This window comes from Odocoileus virginianus, unplaced genomic scaffold (genome assembly GCF_023699985.2).
Source record: "Odocoileus virginianus isolate 20LAN1187 ecotype Illinois unplaced genomic scaffold, Ovbor_1.2 Unplaced_Scaffold_8, whole genome shotgun sequence".
Classification (NCBI taxonomy): domain Eukaryota; kingdom Metazoa; phylum Chordata; class Mammalia; order Artiodactyla; family Cervidae; genus Odocoileus; species Odocoileus virginianus.
Genome location: NW_027224270.1, coordinates 39,783 through 63,605, shown reverse-complemented (window position 1 = coordinate 63,605; position 23,823 = coordinate 39,783). Strand labels below are relative to the sequence as shown.

At 41.0% G+C, this 23,823-nt stretch overlaps 1 protein-coding gene across 1 annotated transcript in view; it reads right to left on the bottom strand.

Moving 5' to 3' along the window:
- Positions 1-22,267, bottom strand: part of FER (FER tyrosine kinase) — a 418,591-nt gene extending 396,324 nt beyond the window's left edge. Inside the window, exons 1-2 of the mRNA XM_070462680.1 lie at positions 16,662-22,267; positions 1,562-1,829 (exon numbers count right to left, since the gene is read on the bottom strand). Of these exons, the coding sequence (XP_070318781.1) occupies positions 1,562-1,768 (207 nt within the window). The 5' untranslated portion in view covers positions 1,769-1,829; positions 16,662-22,267. The remainder of the gene's footprint in view (positions 1-1,561; positions 1,830-16,661) is intronic.
- Between the last annotated feature and the right edge of the window lie 1,556 nt (positions 22,268-23,823).

Below are 23,823 nucleotides of genomic sequence, written 5' to 3'. Positions count from 1 at the left end.
GGAAAGCCTAACTCCAGGAAAGCCCAGGAACTGGAGAGTGCTAAATGAAGGAAAAGGAGAGGGCGCTGAAACAGGAGGATCGGTTCAGGCTATACAAGGAACAGCCAGAATTCCAGGGCCTATTGCTCAGCCCACAGACAGGCAACTATTCCTCCCCCAGAGCAGACAAAAACAAGCAGAAAAAATTAACTGAGAGCTTCTGGATGCAGAGACACCAGGCAGCTTACCAAAACCAGGAGGATGAACTAAAGCATGGCTCTCTGAACTCAATCTACTTTCTCTACATATTCCCATAACAGAGTAGTGAAACAAAATACAGGACATCAGTTAAATCTGAATATCAGGTAAAAAACAGTCTTTAGTGTATGCATCCCTGGAGGAGGAGATGGCTACCCACGCCAGTGTCCTTGCCTGGGGAACCCCATGGACAGAGGAGACTGGCGGGCTGCAGTCCATGGGGTCGCAGAGTCGGACACGACTGCGCGACTGGGCACACACAGGGTGTGCATCTCCCAATCACTGCATGCGAATCTAACTGGCGATCTGTATTTTAATTCGCCACATCTGGCAACCCTACCTTCAGAAGAGAAACTAGAGAAACGTTCTTTGGGGAACCTCACTGGCCCAGGAAAGGATTAAAGATATTAACATGAGGAGTTCTCAGCGAAATCAAAGATCCTTACCAGATCACACACACCACACACACAGATTCCCCATAAGAAACAAGAGTTTCCGCTACAAACTTACAAATTTACTCAAATCCTAAGACCCGTGAGTGCGACAAACACACTAATTCTAACTTCTGGAAGTAAAATAAAATTTTCTTAACTTTGAATAAATACAATGAAATGTGAAGTAAGACAATGGAAACAAACAGAGCAAAAATCCAAGAACTATTAAGGTGTGTAATATTTCATCTTTAATGCCTTCAAAAGATAATGAGCAGTACAATACTGACCTTTATTTTTATAGCCCTTAATTTTAAATTTTATATATTTTATAAAATGAATAATAATAATATAATCTTTAAGTTAAAAAACCATATTGTTTATTCAAAGAATTTTATGTCATTAAATCATCAGTATATTAGCATTTTAGTAATGAAATGACAGGAAAGAACACCTACAAGTTAAAATATTCCATGTGACTATACTAATGACTCACAGAAGAATTCAGGGAAGGTGGGTTATAAAGAAAGTTTGTGCCAAAATGATAAAACAGCAGGGCTCAAGGGATGCAAGGAAGTAGGGTACTTGAGAAAATAAAATTTGTAAGAAGGGTTCTCAAACCTGACTAATCATTAGAATAATCTGGACATCTACTGAGGAAAAAAAGATGTTGAAGCTCAAAAATTTAAGACCTAATGACCCAGAGTATTGGGAGATGGACCCAAATCTTACAGTTTCTGAAACTTTCCCCATGCGATTCTGATAGCCAGGAAGATTCTGGAACCACTGCTTTAGAATGCTGACTTAGGTGTGCTTATTCAACAGTATGATCTATTTGCTTTAAGGACAATTACGATGCTATAGACGATAAATGATGAAATTATTCTTCTTACCTTGGATACATTGCTGACATAATTCATTTGGATAGTAGTTTCCTTATCAACTTGATTACAAAGGTTCTGTAAAGTAGATGCATATTCTTTATCACTTTTTATCCTCAGGGCCATGAATTTCTTCACTGTCTCCAGTAACCGTAACTCCCAGTCTTGCAATTTTAACACAGCTTCGTGTGAGTTCTTCAGGTCACTCCCAAACCCCATGTTTGTAAGGCACCGTCTTATCCTCCACACTGCACAACTGAGCCTTCTAGTCAGCACATATCTGTGTATGTAAACAAAAGGAAAAGAGTCTTAAATCAAGGAAAGTAATCTTCAAAGCAAAGTTATGGCCCACTTTTTTGGAGTGGAAAAAAAAAATCACTATAACTGAATGTTTTCCCCCAAAGATCAGAAACAAGATGAGAATGTCCAATCTCAGCACTTAGATTCAACCTTGTTCTAGTGAGTACAATGAAGGAAATGAAACAATTTCCATTGAAACTGGGAAGGAAGAAATAAAACTATATTTACTTACAGATGACATGACACTGTATTAGAAAATCTAAGAAGTACAATTTTACAAGTATTAGAATTAATAAATGAGCTCAGTAATATTACAGGGTACAAGTTCAATATACAAATATCAACTGTATTTCTATACTCTAGCAATGACCAATCTGAAAATAAAGTTTAAAAACAATTCCATTTACAACAGCATCAAAAAGAATAAAATATTTAGGAATAAATTTTGCAAAATAAACACAAAACTTTACTCTTAAAATTTTAAAACATTGTTGAAAAATGCAAAGAAAACCTAAATAAATGGAAAGACTCATGTTCATGGATCCAAAAGACTTAATATTGTTAAAGAGGCAATCCTGTTCAATTTGATCTACAAATTTAACTCAATCCATAGTAAAACCTAAGCTAGCTTTCTTTTTTTTTTTTTGCAGAAATTGATAAACTAATCCTAAAATTTACTTAGAAAGGCAAGGGAGCCAGAATAGTCGACCAAACAAAAAACCAAAACACCATGAAGAAAAAACAAAGTTGGAGGACTCAGAATTCAGAGCCACATCCATTCGACAGAGAGAAAAAAAAAAAAAAAGTCTTGTCTACTACAGATGCTGGGACGATTGAATTCCACATGCAAAGACTTCAGCAAGATGTCTCCTTAGACCATATACAAAAAAATTAACTCGAAAGAAATCACAGTTTCAAAAAGAGCTAAAACTGTAAAACTCTCAGAAGAAAATAAAGTAGTAAATCTGTGACCTTGGCTTAAGACAATGGCTTCCAGATATGACACCAAAAGTACAAGAAACAAAATAAAAATATATAAATTTGGTTTCATCAAATAAAAACTTCTATACTTCAAAGACCAACATCAAGTAAGTGATAATGCCACAGAAAAGGAGAAAATATTTACAAATTATGTATCTGATAAAGAGTATCTATCTGGATTATACAAAGATTTCTTAAACTCAGTAACAACATGACCAACTAATTAAAATGGTCAAAAGACAGATATGACTAGACATTTCTCCAAACAGAATTTATAGATGTCCACTGAGCACATGAAAAGATGTCCAGTATCACTGGCCACTAGGGAAATACCAATCAGAACCACAATGAGACATCATATCACTAAGATGTCTACAATAAAAAGACAGGCAATATCAAATGTTGGAAACTGTGAAGAAATCAGAACCATCATATATTGGTGGTATAAATTTAAAATAGGCAGTTCCTCAAAAATTAAATACAGAGTTATCATATATGACCAAGAAATTCACTCTTAGGCATATACTCAAGAGAAATAAAAACATACGCCCACACACACAAAAACTGGTATATGAATATCTGCCAAACGGTCATCAGCTGATGAGTGGATAGATGAAACATAATATAACTATACAAGGAAACATTATTTGACAATGAAAAGGAATTGATACGAGGTAGGGCATGGATAAACCTTGCAAACATCCTATGTGAAGAAGTCAGACACAAAAGACTGACATGTTGTACTGTCTTCTTATATGAAATGTCCGAAATCTACCTTTAGAGACATAAATCAGATCAGTATTTGACTAAAGCCGGCAAATGTGGGAAGAGATGAAGGGTGAGTGCTAACGGAAAATGGATTTCCTTTTGGGGTCAGGAGAGTCCTCCAAAATTGATGGTGGCAGTGGTTGCACAGCTCTGTGAACAGTAAAAGCCACTAAGCTGGACAGTTTAAACGGGTGAATCCTCCAGCATGTGAGTCACATCTCACAGCTGTCTAGTGATCACTGGAGCATGCCTTGTAACCGCCTGAAGGCCGGCGGGCTCCCCTGACGGCTTAGCACACTCCTTAAGGGTGCTCTCCCACAGAAGCAGTCACCGCTGAAGAGCGTGAGTCTGGTTAGCACCGCCTTGTAACCGCCTGAAGGCCGGCGGGCTCCCCTGACGGCTTAGCACACTCCTTAAGGGTGCTCTCCCACAGAAGCAGTCACCGCTGAAGAGCGTGAGTCTGGTTAGCACCGCCATTGCTTAGGAAACACAGAGTAGTTAATGGGCCTCCCTGGTAGCTCAGCTAGTCAAGAATCTACCTGCAGTGCAGGAGACCCCGGTTCAATTCCTAGGTTGGGAAGAGCCCCTGGAGAAGAGATAGGCTACCCACTCCAGTATTCCGGGGCTTCCCTGGTGTCCAGATGGTAAAGAATCCGCCTGCGATGTGGGAGGCCTGGGTTCAATCCCTGGGTTGGGAAGGTCCCCTGGAGGAGGGCATGGCAACCCCACTCCAGTATTCCTGCCTGGAGAATACCATGGACAGAGGGGCCTGGCAGGTTACAGTCCGTAGGGTCATAAAGAGTCAGACATGACTGAGTGACTAAGTCCAAAGGTCAATTATCAGAAAATGACCCCAAATCTACTCCTGATTGTTTAATATAAATCCCAAGAACTATGATGGAATTTATTTTCCCCTCCAGCCTCCTAGAATTTCAGGCAGTGAATGTTTCAGGGTCAGTTAAAAGAAAGAAACAAAACACATCTTTAATTTTTAGGTTTGGCTCATATCAGAAGTTAATTTAATTGAGCTGAAATCCTCTAGGCTAATCAGAAAAATGAGACTTCTCTCTCTAGCCTCAGTGATACACATTTAAAATGATGATAAAACTGAGTTTTCCAAATAGGAAGCAAATTTCAATTTTTTCCCAACTGAAAACTGTTCAGTTTTATAATCAAACAAGTGGGGGAGAGGAGAGAAAGATGATGGGAAAATATACTTCATCAAGGTTTCCAAAGTAGCAACCAGGAGACTAAATGGACCTTAACATAAATAAGTCACTACAAGTAACTGACTTTTCCACTTTAATATCAAGGAGGAGAAGTCCAGGGGCCTCCCTGGTAGCTCAGTTGGTACAGAATCTGCCTGCAGTGCAGGAGACCCGGGTGCGATTCCTGGGATGGGAAGACCTCCTGGAGAAGGGATAGGCTACCCAATTCAGTATTCATGGGCTTCCCTGGTGGCTCAGAGAGCAAAGAAGCCATCTGCAATTCAGGAGACCTGGGTTCGATCCCTGGGTTGGGAAGATCTCCCTGGAGGAGGGCATGGCAATCCACTCCAGTATTCTTGCCTGGAGAATCCCCATGGATAGAGGAGCCTGGCAGGCTACAGTCCGTAGGGTCAGAAAGAGTCAGACACGACTGTGTGACTAAGCACCTTACAGGATAATTCCAGTCTTTTCACTTTGTAGGCAGTAGCTTTAAAAATGTACTCTGATAAACTGTACCAAAAGAAAATTTTGATAAAAAAGAAAATTTTTCTGTTCCTTTACATATAGCTCAACTAAGTCTCAGTGAAGATATACTCTATCTCACACCATGTTTTCAATGGAAGAAAAGAAACATTTTTTTTCCAGACAAAGAAAGGTGAAACATTTTGCTTTTTTAAGAAAATATTTCCGAGACAGTGTTTCACTTTATTCTGTAACTTAGAATAAATATCACTTCTACTTCTAAATGCATCCAGCTGTGGTCTAAGCTTTGACAGTATTTTTTTTTCTCTCATTATTAGGAATTTCAAAAGAAAGATGAAGAGCTTAGGTGAATAAAAATGGAAACAGAATCTGGCAGCTGAGAAACACTCCAGCCCACTCTAAGGACTTGCTTATGTACACCAATATCCTAGGTCAGGGCAAATATAAACTAATTTAATATATGGTACCAACCAGTCCATCCTAAAGGAGATCAGTCCTGGGTGTTCATTGGAAGGACTGATGCTGAAGCTGAAGCTCCAATACTTTGGCCACCTGATGCGAAGAGCTGACTCATTTGAAAAGACCCTGATGCTGGGAAAGATTGAGGGCAGGAGGAGAAGGGGACGACAGAGGATGAGATGGTTGGATGGCATCACCGACTCGATGGACACGCGTTTGAGCTTAACTCGGAAGACAGTTAAGGACAGGGAAACCTGGCGTGCTGCAGTCATGGGGTGGTGAAGAGTCGGACACGACTGAGCGACTGAACAACAACAACAAACGTTTGATGAGAGAAAGAAAAAACTAATGAAAGCTGGAGTAACCCAGTAAAGTTTCTTAGAAATGGCATGATACGAGCCAAGATTTGAATAACCATGATTTAGATTATAAAAGATCAAAAAGGAAATGCATTTCAGGAAGCAATATAGAGAAAATAAGTGAATAGGGGTAAAGTAAAAAAGAAATGTCTCCAAAAATCAAGCTCTATGTGGCAAACAGTGGCATGCCAATTTATCTCTTGCTATTCTAAAGTTCAGGAAACTAGTAAGGCTTAAACTCCTTTAGTTAATTGGTGTTAAGGCAAAATGACAAAATCATGAATGTGATGGATTAAATGATTAACTTGCTGGTGCTAGTTATAAAAGTGTGTTCAGGTTGAAAAATTTCATAAAGCTGACCATCTGTGATTTGTATACTTTTCTATATGCATGTTACAGTTAATTAAAAGAGAGAAATATAGATTTTAATATGGAAGCAAGGTATAAAATAGATTGATGAGAGCAAAAATATAAAAACAGACATAAGAAGGAAAATTAATAAGTCATTATAGCTATCAGTTCAGTTCAGTTGCTCAGTTGTGTCCGACTCTTTGCGACCCCATGAATCGCAGCACACCAGGCCTCCCTGTCCATCACCAACTCCTGGAGTTTACTCAAACTCATGTCCATCGAGTCGGTGATGCCATCCAGCCATCTCATCCTCTGTCGTCCCCTTCTCCTCCTGCCCCCAATCCCTCCCAGTATCAGGGTCTTTTCCAAGGAGTCAATTCATCGCATGAGGTGGCCAAAGTACTGGAGTTTCAGCTTCAGCTTGAGAAATGAGGATCCATCATTGACCATGTCGATGAGAGGTAAAAAGAGGCTTGACCTGGTTAATGGATTCAAGGAAGAGACAGATGATACAGGAGAAGTTTAAGGCTTTTATAAGAAATGAAGATAATATCAAGAGAAGTGGAAGAATGAGAATATGGAGCTACTTTAAAGAAAATACATTCATTTCAGCAGGAAATAAATGCTTAGGTAAAGCATCAAGGCTAAAAGACACAAATCTGAGAGTCAAGTGCTTAAGTGATAAAACTAAGGCTGAATGTTGACAGAAAAGCAGAGCACTAAGGACAAAGCCCACGAGAATCTGTCAGCGGAGGAACTGGAGGAAAAAAGCCAAAGGGTAGAAATTAGGTAAGCAGAAGAATAAAAGAGGTTTGACAGTTACCGACACTGAGATTTAAAAAAAGAAGTTGCTAGCAATGTCAAATGTCAGAGAGAGAGATGAAAACTGCATAAAGTCATTATTAGAATTTTCAGGTAAAGCCATCATAGTAAAAGAAGTACCTCGGAAGCTCCTACCACCAATAACTAACAAAAAGAACAAAAAGTTGTTATGGAAAAAAAGCAAAAATTTAAACACACCATCAGCAAGTAAAGGAGTACAACTTCATGCCACATGTTTCACTACACAGTTTCAAACGGAAAAAGGGGGAAGTTCTGGCACTCTAGGCAGCATGCAAGTGTGCCCAAACTACCCAACTTCCAGAAGATATCCTGAGGAGGAAGAAATAACAAAATCCTGAGCAGTCACACTGGATACCCCAACATGAAAAGAGGCAGCAGAGACCAAACAGGCCCACCAAGGGAAAAATCAAGAAATCAAAGAAGGAAGCGTCTCTGGACCACGGCAGGACCTCAGAAAATGCAGGGAGGGCAGCCTTGCCTTGCCATTTTCCAGGGCTCTGGGAAGAGCTGGTGGATGAAATGAAACCCAGGAACGCAGGATGGTCAGTGGACTCTCAGGACAGAGAGTGTGTCTCAGGGCTCCGGACAAGGCCAAACTCAGGCCCAGCCACCCACCCAGCCCTCGATCACCATGCTCACATGACAAGTAAGCCAAAATTAAAAGCAAGACCTTTTAATCCCATGGACAGAGGAGTGCAGTGGGCTGCAGTGCACAGACTGCAAAGATCTGAACACAACTGAGCGACTGAGCAGGCAAAAGTAAAACCTAGCCTCTGATCCAGGTAACACGGCAGAGGCCGTTTTCCCCAGGTCCGCCCCACGAGACACAACTGTCAACACTGGGAAAGGCAAGAGGGACAGTCAAAGAACTCTGAAAAGTCGGGGCAAAAGGTACAGTCCTTTGGCCCCAGGACTGGGAGAACAGCGCAGAGGCAGAGGCAGGGTGTCCTGAGCTCCCCTCGCCCAACAGGAGAAGGTGGTCCATCCCTGGCTGCCCACCGGCTAGTCTGGGGACAAAAGGCTGTTGGGGGAAGGCCAGCTTCCCTGGGATCCCACCGGGCTCCCTCTGGCCACATCAGGCCAGCCAGGCACCACCAGCAAGGGAGAGAGACAGTGAGCCTCCCCAAAAATAAAGAGCCAGGGGAGGCAGCCTCCTTCCATCAGAGCCTGAGAATCCCCCTTTCTGCCAGGAGAAACGGAACGTGGCAGGACTGGCCACAACAAGAGCCCACAGCAGGCCTCTCTGCCCCGCAGGCCCCAGGCTCTCCTCCCCCAGAAACTCTGGAGCAGGTGCACGGAACTGGCCAGAGGGCTGAGCTGCAGCAAGAGGTCCCTTCCAGGAAGCCCCTGCTCCCTGCGAGTCTGGGGTGCCCCCCTCCTGCCCAGAGACAGCAGGGCAGCGGTGGGCACAGGCTGGAAATCTGATCTCACCCCGGCCCTAACCAACCAACAGCCAACAGGTCAGCCCAAGAAAAGTGTCTTCTACTCCCTCAAGCTGCACCAGCAAGGACCAGCAGGAGCCCTAGGGACACCAGATCAAGCAAACCAAAGTAACAGCATGCAAACACCGAAAACCAAAACGCCACTGGAACCACAGCCCGCAAGAACAGGCCAACGGCTGCATGCGAAATCTAAACAGTCATGGACTGCCTGTAAAAATAAAAGATTGAAACAGGCCCCAGAGTCTCCTAACGTAATAGACAAAACATTGAGGCTTCAGTTGAAACTCACGTGTCGTATCAAGAACCAAGAAAAAAAAAATCACAGTTGAAACAAGACAAACAACTAATACCAACATCAAGATGAATCAGATGTTGGAATTATCAGAAGATTTTTAAATCAAACACCATAAGAAATGCTTCCACAATCAGTTATAAATTCTCTTAAAACAAATGCAAAACAACAGTTATAAATTCCCTTAAAACAACTGTAACAATAGGAAATCTAATAGAAGAAATTTTTTAAATATATGGACATTATAGAAATTAAAAATGCAATAACGGGAATAAAAAACCTCACTAGATGGGCTCAGGAGTAGACAACAGAGGATACAGTGGATGTGAGAACAGAAGAATACAATTCAATCAATCCAAACAAAAAGAGAAAACAAACAGAAAATAATAATAATAATAAAGCCTGTGGGACGGTAACAAAGACCCAACATTTGGGGACCTTCCCTAGCATTCCAGTGGCTAAGACGCCACACTTCATCATAGGGGGTGAGGGTTCAATCTCTGGTGGGAGAGTAAGATCCCATATGCCATGCAGCCAAAAAATAAGCAATATTCTAAAGTCTTAAAAAAAATGACCCAACATTTGTATCATCTTGAGTTCCAAAAGAAGAGGAGAAAGCAGGGCTGAAAGAGTATTCAGAGGAGTATGTGGTTCTTCACGAGTCAGAAGTCACGACAGCGTGGTATCAGCAGAAGACAGACAACAGATCAATAGAAGAGATGAGAGGACCCGGAAATAGACCCACAGACACGTTCGACTGTTTGTGACAAAGGTCCAGAAGCAAGACAACAAAAGAAAACTAGCCTTTTTAATAAAGATACTGAAGCAATTAGGTAACTATAGGCTAAATAAAATGGAAAAAATGAACCCTGACCTAACACCATACACAAAAATTCAAAAGAATCATAAAAACTTAAACATACTACAAAACTTCTAAAAAAAAGAAACCAGAAGCAAAATCTTCAGGATCTCAACTTAGGCAGAGTTCTTAGACTTCAAACAAAACACAGAATTCAAAAAAGGAAAAAATTGATAAACTGAGCTCATCAAAAGTAAAAAGGCTGCCCTGTGAAAGTGCATGTGAAGATAAGAGAGAGACAAGCCACAGACTGGGAGAAAACTCTGCAAACCACGCCTGGCAGAGAGCTAGTGCCTAAAATCCATGCTATCTCTCAAAACTTACCACTTAAAAACAACAGCAATCCAACTAGAAAACGAGGAGACAACAGACATTTCACAGAAGAGGGTATAGAAATGGCAAATGAACACATGAAAGGATGTTCAACATAAACCAGCCATTGGGGAAAAGCAGTTAAAACCACAATGAGATACCATGACAGAACTATCAGAATGGCTAAAATAAAATATGACAAGACCAAATGCTTGTATGGATATGGAAAAACTGGGTCATTCATTTGCTACTGGTCAGTAGACAAGAAATGGTACAGCCACTCCAGTTTCTGATAAAACTAAACATTCAACACCTTATGATTCAGCCATTGCACTCTTGAACATTTATGCATAGAAATGAAAACACACATTCACAAAAAAACCTGGACACAAATGTTCACAGCAGCTTTATTTGTAAAAGCCAAAAGCTGGAATCAGCACAGAGATCCTTCAATAGGTGAATGCATACCATGGAATACTATACACATTTAAAAGGAACAATCTATTGACACACACAACAACTTGGATGAATCTCTAGGGATCCTGATGAACAAAAAAAGTCAACCGGACAAAGTTATATACTCTATGATTCCATTCATAGAACGTTCTTGAAGTGAAAAATCTTGGGAAAAGGACAGATTAGGGGTTTCCAGGGTTTAGGGTCTGTGGAGTAGAAAAGTGAGTACGCGTGGTTACAGAAGGGGAATACCAAGGATACCAGAAGTAGTGTTGGAACTGTTCAGGATCTTGGTGGTAGTGGTGGATACGTGAATCTAGACTGGTAATAAAATATTACAGAGCTTAATGTACACACAGCAATTGAAACTGGAGAAATACACGAATAAGATCCATGGATTATGTCAATGTTCATGTGCTGGTTGTCATAGTTTTACTAAATTTTACTAAGAGGTAAGAGGGGAAATGGGACCAAATATAAAGGGATGATTATTTCATATGACTGCATATTAATCTACAATTACCTTCAAAGAAATTTCAGTTTTAAAAAAACTAATGCCCGGACCTCCAACTATTGGTTGGAGGAAGAACAATAACGTGGAGAACAAGTCACAAACTTAGGTACTTTCTTCCACAGGTAATAGGGCAGAGCTGCCTAGGTCAACCACAAAGAAGGCAAAAAAAAGAAATATATAAGAAAATTATACAGTCATGTTGCAGACAAAAATTACAGAGAGAGACAGAGCGCAGGTGGCAGTATAATACAGACTTATTTGTAATCTAAGCTCCAGCTGGGCAAGGAATTACTCCGTTCTCGTCCCCCACTAAGCTCTTCAGTGCTTGAAACAGCGCCTTGCACAGTGCACAATAAAAGTCTGGTATATGAACTAACTGGCTGAGCTCCCCTGCCTTATGCATGCAACTCCGCATGCCCTACCATCCACACTGAGCCCTCTTAATTCTTCAGAACACTCAGTGATTCTAGGTATTAATTCTATCATTACTTGGAACACTAAGTATTACATTTACAACCCTGATCTATAGGTAAGAATTCAAACCCCTCTGCCTGGTAATCCAAGATGGTCTCAGATCGCCTTCCACCCTCAAAAACAGCACCACAACTTACTACCTATGGGCCCTTGAATGTCTCATGATCATCCTCTATGCCTTTGGAGATGTTGTTCCTTCAGTCTAAATGTTTTTGTCCCTCGTCCATCTGGAGAATTACCAACAACTAAACTGTAAAGCCATTTTCTCTGTGAAACCTTCTCTGACCGTCTGTACAACCATCACTTAGGTGTTCCTTTTTCTCAGCTCCCAGGGATCATGTATGCACATGTGATTAATATAACACTTCTCATAGTATAGTTATTTGTTCAGGTGTATCTCTCCCATCATACTATGATCTACATGAAAATAAGAATATTACAGGGTTTTCATCTTTCTATCACTGGGGCTGATATTACTACCCATATGCAACAGGCATTCAATTTATCAAATAATTGCATGAACAAATTCATTTTTAAAAAGATTTATAAATGAGATTTTAAAACAAAAATGTCTATAATTTAGTGGATAGTAAGCACAAATTGGGGCTTCGCTGGTAATTCAGTCATGAAAGAATCTACCTGCAAGGCAGAAGACTCAGGTTTGATACCCAGGTTGGGAAGATCCCCTGGAGAAGGAAATGGCAACCCACTCCAGTATTCTTGCCTGGGAAATGCCATGGACAGAGGAGGCTGGAGGGCTGCAGTCAGGGTCTCACAAGAGTCAGACACGACTTAGCAACAAGTAAACCACCACCAGGTACACTTCAGGCAGAAATAGAGTACTATACAAAAGTACATGGATGTTATTAGCAAAGATGCTTATTTTAAAATACCATCTTTTTAAAAGGTAAAACTAGTAAAAATCCTAAAAAACTACTGACTATTTAGATTTATTTAAATCTTTCTTATTTATTGGTATTCAGTTTGGTATTTAGGATCAAGTAAGTTATCTCTAATTTTCAATTCACCATAAATAGTGATTAAAAACTTTAAAAGAACCATTCAAAATTGACATATTTTCAAAAATTAGAAGTTCATTTTGTATAAAATACATCTATAAATACATACTGCTTAGACAAAAACTGACATTATTAAACAGCAAACTATGAAACAGATACCTAGTTTCTCTGGCAGGACAATGGAATTCCAATGGCATATTTTATAAGGACGTGTGTAAGTAACTGTTCTAAAATGCCTCTTGATTTTCAACTTTTGGCTTCCCAACTGGCAAATTTTTTTTTTACAGCCTCCAAATATACACAGATAAAAATAACATTTTTATACAGCATAAGGAAACTTTAATCTGTATTTAATACTTCCTTTCAAGTAAGGGGAATTTATTTTAACACAGATGGTATACTGTAGTCAAAAATATTTCCTTAGATATTTCCTTTTTTAACACTGAAAAAAATTCAAATATACCATGGAAGGTACGCTTATTTAGAAAAATCAAAAGAAAAGTGAATAAAAGCTATGTAAAGAAACAGGAAGCCTCTCATTCTTCCCCCAAGACAGATTTTCACAAGTTAGAGGAAATTAAACAGAGTTTGAATCTATAATCCTTAATTAATAAAACCCATCAAATTAGTTTATGGTTCAGGTTACTTTATCAGAATCTGTTTGTTCATTGATAAAGACTATAAAATCATTAACCAAAGAACAAAAATAATTACTCAACGGTATTTCTTACCTTTTATATGCTTCAATACTGACAGAAGTCAAGAAACAGTGACGATCTTGGACAGAATTTTAAGCTGCTTGCAGTAAGACAGAAAAAAGGTCACAAAAAGCCAGCGAGTGTGCAAGTAATAACCACCGTTACAAACCGAACAACTGACCTCACATGAATACAAAACGAGGTGCTTTTTCAGAAGCAATTAAGCAGGCAGAAATGAATGGTCACCAGAGTTTACCTACAAAGACAACATCATTCATTACCAGTTAACATATACTGACCTTGACTACCTTTCAGATAGGGCACCTAAAACTCCTACACTTTCCTTATTTCAAAGTGTCGCTTTAGATTAATTCAAAATAAAAGGTGGTTTTTTTGTTTTTTTTTTGGCTGGCTTTTAAACTTGTCTAATTGTCTCCTGGTTTTTTAATTGGAGTATAACTGCTCTACAGTGTCGTTAAGTTTCTGCTATACAAGGTGAACCAGCTATATAGAGCCGCTCCCTTTCCTCCTCCTCCCACTCCGCCCAGCCCTTAGGTCTCCACAGAGCAGGAACAGAGCTCCCGTGTTACGCAGCAGCTTCCCACTAGCTATCCACGAGCTACTTTACACACGGCAGTGTATATATTCAGTGCATCCGACTGAAACCGCACTAGATTAGCAGACCACCTATTGCAACAGCGTTAATAGACAATGATGTTTCATTAAGAGAGAATACTGAATAAATTCTGTGTGACTTATAAACAAATGAACAACATGTTTGCTTTGAAAATATATTTTTTTTAATTTTAAAAACATACTTGAAATACTGATATTTAAAATTATTTGGGCAGAGCAGGATTATTAACAGATTTTTTTGTGTTTTAAGCTAAACCAACAGGTATTTATTGTAATCATGGGAGTGACACTGTTAGCGATGCAAAGATAAATAAAAACCCTGGATTACTGCCTTCAAACAATTTACGATCTGTTAAGAACAAATGCAGGGAAGCCTGGCTCCGTGGTAAGGAAGCCACCCACCAAGAAGGACTCAGGTTCGATCCCTGGGTCGGGAAGATCCCCTGGAGAAGGCAATGGAAACCCACTCCATATTCTCACCTGGGAAATCCCATGGACAGAGGAGGCTGGAGGGCTACAGTCCAAGGGGTCGAAAAAGAGCTGGACCTATTTGCTGGCGTATTTCTCAGTGCCAGGAATATCAAAATGCAGAAAATTATAGCCCCTAGTCTCAAGAAGCTCACCACCTACTAGGGGTAACAAACAGGGAAACAAACAAATGCCATATAATTAAACCAGTTCACAAATACAGATCAGTTATAAGCTCAGTGGGGATACATCCAGAGACCATCAGCGAAGCCTTCACAGAACATGAAAGCCTGAGGTACGAAGTGCTACAAAGACAAGAGAAACGAAAGAATATAGCTGGGCACTCAAAAAACCTTTATTAAGAAGAAAATGTCATTTCATAATCGTATGTGTGTCATGATTTACATCTTAAACTCATACAATGCTGTATGTCAATTATATCTCATTAAAGCTAGAAAAACTATTGTTAATTTAAAAAAGAAAAGAAAATCCCTGGCAAGCCTTGAGGAATAGTCATGAAAGGAGCGCATGTACACGCACGTCTCTCTGCAAAGGTGTGCGTAGGAGGCGGCTTTGGAAACACTCTGGGTTGAAATCCTAACTCTAACATGTCATAGCTGCGTAACTGTGCATTTTAATTAACCTCCTAAAAGATCTTATCTTTAAAATAGGGACAGCAATACTGAGTTTGCAGGATTGTTGTGAAGATTAGAAGAGATAAAGTATTTAATATGTGAGGCTTTGGAGAGACATTAAAAAGCAGTCATTGCTAAGAAGTCATGAGAGAGGGCTACACAAGACAGAACATGGAAGAGCAAGTGATGGAAGAGGGTTCCTTTCTAAATACAAGTTTGAACACAAGCAAAGACAGCAGGAGGAAAAGCAGAGACCATGTGTGTGAACCACAGCTAATCTGAAGGAAAACAGGGGAACAAAAGATTAAAAGGATCAAGTGTGGCCACACGGCATACAAATCTATATGTCCTAACTTCTAAAAATATAAGTTCTTTAGGTTCAGTTCAGTTCAGTCGCTCAGTCGTGTCCAACTCTTGCGACCCCATGGACCACAGTACACCAGGTCTCCCTGTCCACCACCAACTCCCGGAGTTTACTCAAACCCATGTCCATCGAGTCGGTGATGCCATCCAACCATCTCATCCTCTGTCGTCCCCTTCTCCTCCCGCCTTCAATCTTTCCCAGCATCAGGGTCTTTTCAAATAAGTCAGCTTTTCACATGAGGTGGCCAAAGTAATTGGAGTTTCAGCTTCAGCATCAGTCCTTCCAATGAACACCCAGGACTGATCTCCTCTAGGATGGACTGGTTGGATCTCCTCGCAGTCCAAGGGACTCTGAAGAGTCTTCTCCAACCACAGTGCAGAAGCATCAGTTCTTTGGCGCTCGGCTTTCTTTATAAGCAAACTCTCACATCCATGACTACTGGAAAAACCATGGCCTTGACTAGTTATCTAGGTACCCCCTGACTTATAACTCTTCCTATATGATCAATTATTATGAAAGAGTTCAATTTTCAAATTAAGGCCAATTTTTTTTCCTTTCAAAGAGAGTTACAACGTAGGGAAAAATAAAAAATAATTTCTCTCACAGAACATTTCCAGTTTCCACTGAACAATTTCATCCCTGTTCCATATCCCAGGCTCTTGAACCAAAAGTCTCACCCTTCTCTGGTCCCTTATTTTTTTCATGTTTTATCTGAACCAATTCTAGCTCTAATTTCAGCACCTCTATAATAAATCAGTCTAAACTGTAGGTCGAACTGTTACCGTGGTTGCCTAGGGAAGGAATCTGTCTTTTTGCTTGGTGTCTCAATAAAAGACTTTCATCCATGAATTTATTCATCCAATAAGTACTTTTAAAATGTCTGCAATACACCAGACACTGAGTGAGGTTCTGAGCACAGAGATAAGAAAAGTTCTGGCCGCAGCCTCAGGAAGTTTACGAGAAGAAAGGAAGAACTCTAACATCAAACAGTGACTGCTCTAAGGAATGCCTGTACCAAGTGCAGCAGAAACGCAGAAGCATGACGGAGTCCCGGCTGAAGCAAAAGGAAGGCAAAGCCTCACAGACAGCCCCAGGACGTTCAGAGCAGTGCCTCCCTCACTGCCACTTTCTTCCTTTCCTCCCAACCAAAATATGACTCTCCCCCCTTGGAAAATGTTGCTAAAATCTTACCTCCTACTTTCTCCCCGCAAATCTCCACGAGTTCCGGAATGCCATGTAATTCTTAAAGAAAACCAACCAAATCTGTGAAAGTCAAAAGCCAGCAAGGAAGGAAGAAAGAGGACACGGACCGAAGGCCAGTCCCACGCAAGGACCAGAGAGAGCAGCCCCGAGGCCTCTTCTCGCTGTGCTCAGGTCTGGAGGTCTCTGCGCACTTGCTCATGCATCGCCAGCACTTCAGTCTCCCTCCCACTGAAACTGTGCATTTTTAAAGATGAAAACGTAGGCTGCTACAGCCTTATAATGTCCACAGCGATTACATACATACTCCTAAGGAGAAACAACTGGTTAGGAGCTGGGAGTGGGCCATGGTGGGTGGGGGAGCAATTCCTGCAGATTTCTGTTGTTTTAAGCGAACTTTAATTGCCAGCTGGTGCCCATCTGCCAATGCAGGAGATGTAAGAGACACAGGTTTGTGACCCCTGGGTCCAGAAGATCCCCTGGAGGAGGGCATGGCAACCCATTCCAGTATTCTTGTCTGGGAAATCATATGGACAGAGGAGTCTGCAAAGCTACAGTCAATGGGGCCACAATGAGTCAGACATGACTGAAGCTACTTAGCACACACACATGTACACCAGTGGGTTGAAAACAACATAAATCTCCTAGTTCTTTTTTTTTATCTTTAACTTTATGCAATCAAATGTAAAAACTTCAGCAAATGTATAGTTAAAGCTGGAATGATTAAAAAAAAAAAACTCAGAATAAACAATTTTATCTCCAGCAACCTTACAGAATTAGAAGGAAAAAGTAAATTGCAAATAAACTTTGAATGAATAATGGTCCATGAAACCAGGGAAGTCTCAAGAAAGATATGAAATATACAAAAACTACATGTTGTAAAAGAAAATATAGATAAATCATGAAAAACAAAAAAGGTGGGGACTGCTCAAGATTAAGAGACTAAAGAGATAAGACTCAAATGCAATGCATGAAACCCAGCTGAATCTTGAATCCAAAAAACAAAAAAAATGTTCAGGGACAACTAGGGAGATTTGTATATGAAATATTACATTAAACATATTCTTAAGCCAATGCTAATTTTCTTAAATAAATACTGACATTATAATCATGCAAAAAACTATCCATATTCTTAGGAAATACATGCTTATTTTATATACTGTAATATAATGTGAGATATGTATTTAATATATTTTCAAATGGTTTTTAAAATATATAAATATATAAAGAGAGAAAATGTAGCAAAATGTTAACAGTGAGTGGACACAGATGAATGGTAGTATGGGTGTTCATTGTCCAGCATTGTCATTTTTGTCTGTAGCACTGAACATTTTCAAAATGAAATACTGAAGGGGTGAAAGAGCATGAGAGGATGCCAGCTGGACAGAAGCGTCAGCGGTAAAGGCAGCACTAGTGTCAGCAAACGGTAAAACTCTCGGTGTGATCCTGGGCAGGTCACGAACCCTCCTTAGGTCTCGGCTGAGCTAGAAGAGGAGGAAGTGGATGATCTCTGAGGTAACCTTCCAGCTACAAAATCCCTATTCAACAACTTCTTCTAAAATTCAAAAGATAACCAGATGTGAAGAGGAAAAACACACAGGACTGTCAAAAAAAAAACATTTAAAACAGCTAGCCAAATGCTTGGCACACAGAACACAAACAATAAATATTAACTTCTGTCTTTTGAAAATATTGTAAAACTTCAGCCAAAAAAAAAAAGATATGACTAATTAATTTATAACTTATAAAAATAAGTAACACAAAATTGGAAAGATCTACTGGCAACCCACTCCAGCATTCTTGCCTCGAAAATTCCACAGACGGAGGAGCCTAGTAGCTACAGTCCACGGGGTCGCAAAGAGTTGGACACAGCTGAGTGACTGCACTTCACTTTAATATCTATTCAATTTCTATTGAATTAAAAACTATGTCAGTTTGAGCCACAAGTAAAGCAAAACAAAGTATTAATTAGTACATGTAACAAATCTGTCAGATACTTTTATTTCCAGCACTAATGTTATTTGTAGCATTATAATTAATTTCCCTTTTTGAAAAACAACTAATCCTTGAGATAATGGGAAAGATAATAAACTAAAAAGATTCTGTACCTGATGCTAGCATCCACACGGTTGCTCAAAACCCAAAAATCATGGAGTCATCCTTTTTTTTTAATTTGTTTATTTTAATTGGAGGCTAATGACTCTAGAATATTCTAGTGGTTTTGCCATACATTGACATGAACAGCCATGGGTGTACACGTGTTCCTCATCCTGACCCCCCTCCTACCTCCCTCCCCACCCCATGCCTCAGGGTCATCCCAAGAGTCATCCTTGAGTAGGCTGTCTCTTTCTACACCAAAAATACCCATAGATATTTTACACACAAAGAAAGGAGTCTCGAATTCATCCACCTCCCTTCTGTTGCCAGCATCTTATCAGGGCACCACTATCTCTCACCTTAGCTCCTAAAATTGTCAGCTTTTACCTTCAGCCCACTCAGGCCATTCCTCACATAGTAGCTACAATGATGATATCATTTAAGGACAAAACAAACGACACGCCAAACCCATGAAGACCCTGAATATTTCTGTAACTTCTTCCTACCTATCTTGGTCTCTCCCACTATGTCAGCCACACTGAAGTTTTTTCTGTTTCTCAAACTCAGCAAGCTCTTTCCTCCTTCAAAGTTTTTGTACCTGCTGTTCCTTTTCTTTTTTTATCCACTCAGCTTTACTGAAATATTATTGGCATACAACATACGCAAGTTTAATGTATATAATGTGATAATTAGATGCATGTATATACTGTGATGATTGTCACAAGTTTGGTTAACATCTCCATACCTTCACATAATTACAACTGTGTGTGCAGCAGGAGTCATAATATTTCAAATCTACTTTCTTAAAAATTTTCAAGCATAAAACATTTTTAATTAAAGTCACCATGTTCTGCATTAGATCCCCAGAACTTACTCATCTGATAACTAGGAGTCTGTACTCGGACCAGCGTCTCCCTATTTCCCCCTCTTCCCAGCCTCTGGCAACTACAATTCCATTCTACTTCAATGAGTTTGGCTTTTTAAGATTCTGCACAAAAAAGCAAGAGCACACAGCATCTCTCTCTGTCTGACTTATTTCACTCTTCTGTTCCTTCTGATGAGAACACTTCCACCACCGACACTATCACCTCCGCCCCTCCCACACAGCCGCCTTCAACAGCTCCTTCTCATGTACAGGTTTTCCCCTCATACCAACTCCTCAGAGGAGCTTTCTGGGACCCCGCTATCTGAAGTGGCTCCTGAGACCGTATCTCCAAGTCATTTGCTTCCCTTCAAAAAATATTTACTGCAGTTCATAATTATTTCTACAGCTTATTTTTTTTACCTGTCCCAATTTCTAGAATATGGGCTTCCCTGGTATCTCAGCGGCAAAGAATCTGCCTGTAATACAGGAGAGGTGTGGGTTCAATCCCTGGGCTGGGAAGATCCCCTGGAGAAGGAAATGGCAACCCCACTCCAGTATTCTTGCCTGGAAAATTCCATGGACAGAGCAGCCTGGTGGGCTACAGCGCATGGAGTCTCAATTGTCTGACATGACTTAGTAACTAAACCACCACCACCACCAATAACAACCCCGAGAATATAAGCTATAAAGACAGGATATCCAGTTTATCCATCAGTATATCCCCAGAACCAAGAAATTCTCTGATCTTTAAATAGAAGTCTATTACTGTACATTAATGAGTGAATAAACAGTAAATGAATATAGGACTATGTTAAAATAATGGACTACTAGTGCTATTAGTAAAATACAAAAACCAGGAAGAAAAGTAAGTCTTTGAGAAGAAAAATAAAATACACTGAATTTGGTGCCACAAAGTTGAAAATATGGGACTGGTAGGCATACAGGTCAGGAAAGAGATACAGACTGGGCTTCTACTGACTGTGTTAGCTGGAAAAAAAAAAAGAGTAATTGCATCACAAATATTAATAGAATTCAGCAGGATAAATGTCAAGCAAAAAAATAAGTAACACAAATATAAAATGACTGCAGCTTGCCTAGGCAGGAGAAAAATCAAACATAAAGGATACTATGAAATTAAGACAAGCCAAACTGCTTCAGTTTGAGAAAAAAATATGTATATACACATGTATGTGTATGTGTGTGTATATTTAGTAATTTACTAAGAAGAGTAACATAATCCTACCTTACTACTATTCGTTGCTGGTCATATCCTAGCTAAAGAAGCAGATCCATGTTGAAGGACAATGCATTAGGGGTGAGGAAGAAACCTGAGAAAACGTGGAGTCAAGTCTCACAGGCAATGACCACAGGTCTATGTGGAAAACATGAGCCGCAAGAAGAGATTCCACGAGTCAGGACTGTTCCCTACAGACAGAAAGCTAAAAGCGGCCAGATGGAGTATGGTGGGCTCATACAGGTCACCACGCTCACGTGAAAAGTCAGGATCTTATGCTTACCTAGCTTGTCCATTCTCTGCTTCCCTTCTTCCCTTTCTTTCCACAACTTCCCCATGAGCAGAGCATTTTCTCTTCTCCCCAACCTGTACCTTCAGTTCTGAAAAGGTAATTCATGTTTTTCCTCCATTTTCACAGCATAAAACCAATTTCAAGTTTGAAACATATTAGAAGAAGCAAAATTTTAAATATTTATATGTAATATGTTAAGATATTACAGCCTAAGAAAGAACGATGTAAGAAAAACTTAGTCAAGGCTGAGAAGGCTTGGGAAGGATACTCCCAGCAGACACCTAGTTGCCCTGTCTAACATGACTCAGTAAGCCGAAGCAAGGCTCTGGCATTGGCTATTGTCTCAGTCCTTGAAGCTAGGAGAAGCTCTAAGATGTTCCTTGGCCACTGACTCTCTCTCTTCTCTATCGCTGATGTTGAAATCTGAGGTTTACACCCCTATCACAGTTTCTCACTTTTTGTCTCATGCCTCCATATTTCTAACCTTGACTTCTTGGTTTATAATCAACTCTTTTCTTTCAAGCTTCTCTTTTTTGTTTGCCTATTCTATATCCTGTCATCTCCCCTGCTTCCTTCACTTTCACATGAATCACGTGAAATATCTAGATGTTACCAATAAATATCTCCAACCTTGGCTCAGAGAGTAAAGAGTCTACCTCAGTGCAGGAGACCCAGGTTCGATCCCTGGGTCGGGAAGATCCCCTGGAGAAGAGAATGGCAACCCACTCCAGTATCCTTGCCTGGAGAACCCCATGGACAGAGGATCCTGGAAGGCTATAGTCCACAGGGTCGCAAAGAGTCAGACACAACTGATCTGCTAACACACATACTTCAACCAATAAATAACATTACTCCTTTCTTCCTGGTCAGGAAACTAACCAAATACATCAGGAATATCTTTCAAGTCTCTTACTCATCTAAGCATTTTACCCATTTTCAAAAGCATTCCTTCTTTGCCCCTAGATAGCAATTCACTCCCAGATTTGGCAAGGTTCTCAATGCTCAAATGGGTTGGACATCTACATACAATGAAAGTATTACTATATTCCTCTTCTTGCACTAAACTGTGATATAACTAAGGACGGGGATTATTACCAGCATTCCCCACACACAGTCATTGCCCCCCACACACAGTCAGCGCCCCACACACACAGTCAGCAGCCCCACACAGTCAGTCAGCACCCCCCACACACAGTCAGTCAGCGCCCCCCACACACAGTCAGTGCCCCACACACACAGTCAGCATCCCACACACACAGTCAGCACCCCACACACACAGTCAGCATCCCACACACAGTCAGCGCCCCACACACAGTCAGTCAGCGCCCCACACACAGTCAGTCAGCGCCCCACACACACAGTCAGTCAGCGCCCCACACACACAGTCAGAGCCCCACACACACAGTCAGTGCCCCACACACACTGTCAGTGCCCCACATACACAGTCAGTGCCCCACACACACAGCATCCCACACACACACAGTCAGCGCCCCACACACAGCTACCACAGTCATGCCACCAAACAAGTATGCCAAAAAAATAATCACCTCTGGTGTAAGTAGCAACACGTGTGTTTACAATATACAATCAACAAAATCAGTAACAATTTTAATCATGACTTCCCAAACTGCTCAATAGAGTATCATCTGTCTTCCCCCAAAAGAACAGTTACAGACCAAGAAACAAAGTAGAAGTGCCCTAATGTACACATCTAGCATCCCCACTCACTTCAACCACCCAAATTACGGACAAATCATATTAAAACACACCATCACAGATTGAGGCCAAACCATACTAGCTTCACTGGTAAGAAACATACTTCAAACCAGACATAAGACACTAGTCAATGGACCTCAACCTGACAAGTCAGCAGCCACAAACTACTTGTTAAGGAGTAGTGACAACCACTGTCTTATGCATCCACCCTAACAACTTTTAGTAATCATTCTCACACATAAAATTCACATCCACACACAGAGTCAGCGCCCCACACACACAGTCAGCGCCCCGCACAGTCAGTCAGCGCCCCCCACACACAGTCAGTCAGCGCCCCACACACACAGTCAGTCAGCGCCCCACACACACAGTCAGCGCCCCCACACACAGTCAGTCAGCGCCCCACACACACAGTCAGTCAGCGCCCCACACACACAGTCAGCGCCCCACACACACAGCATCCCACACACACACAGTCAGCGCCCCACACACACAGTCAGCATCCCATACACAGTCAGTGCCCCACACACACAGTCAGCATCTACACACACTGTCAGTGCCCCCCACACACAGTCAGCACCCCACACGCACTGTCAGCACCCCACATGCACTGTCAGCGCCCCACACGCACTGTCAGCGCCCCACACACACAGTCAGTCAGCACCCCACACACACAGTCAGCGCCCCACACACACTGTCAGCGCCCCACACACAGAGTCAGTGCCCCACACACACAGTCAGCATCCCACACACACACAGTCAGCACCGCACACACAGTCAGCGCCCCACACACAGTCAGCATCCCACACACACAGTCAGTGCCCCACACACACAGTCAGTGCCCCACACACAGAGTCAGCATCCCACACACACACAGTGAGCGCCCCACACAGTCAGCATCCCATACACTGTCAGTGCCCCCCACACACAGTCAGCACCCCACACAGTC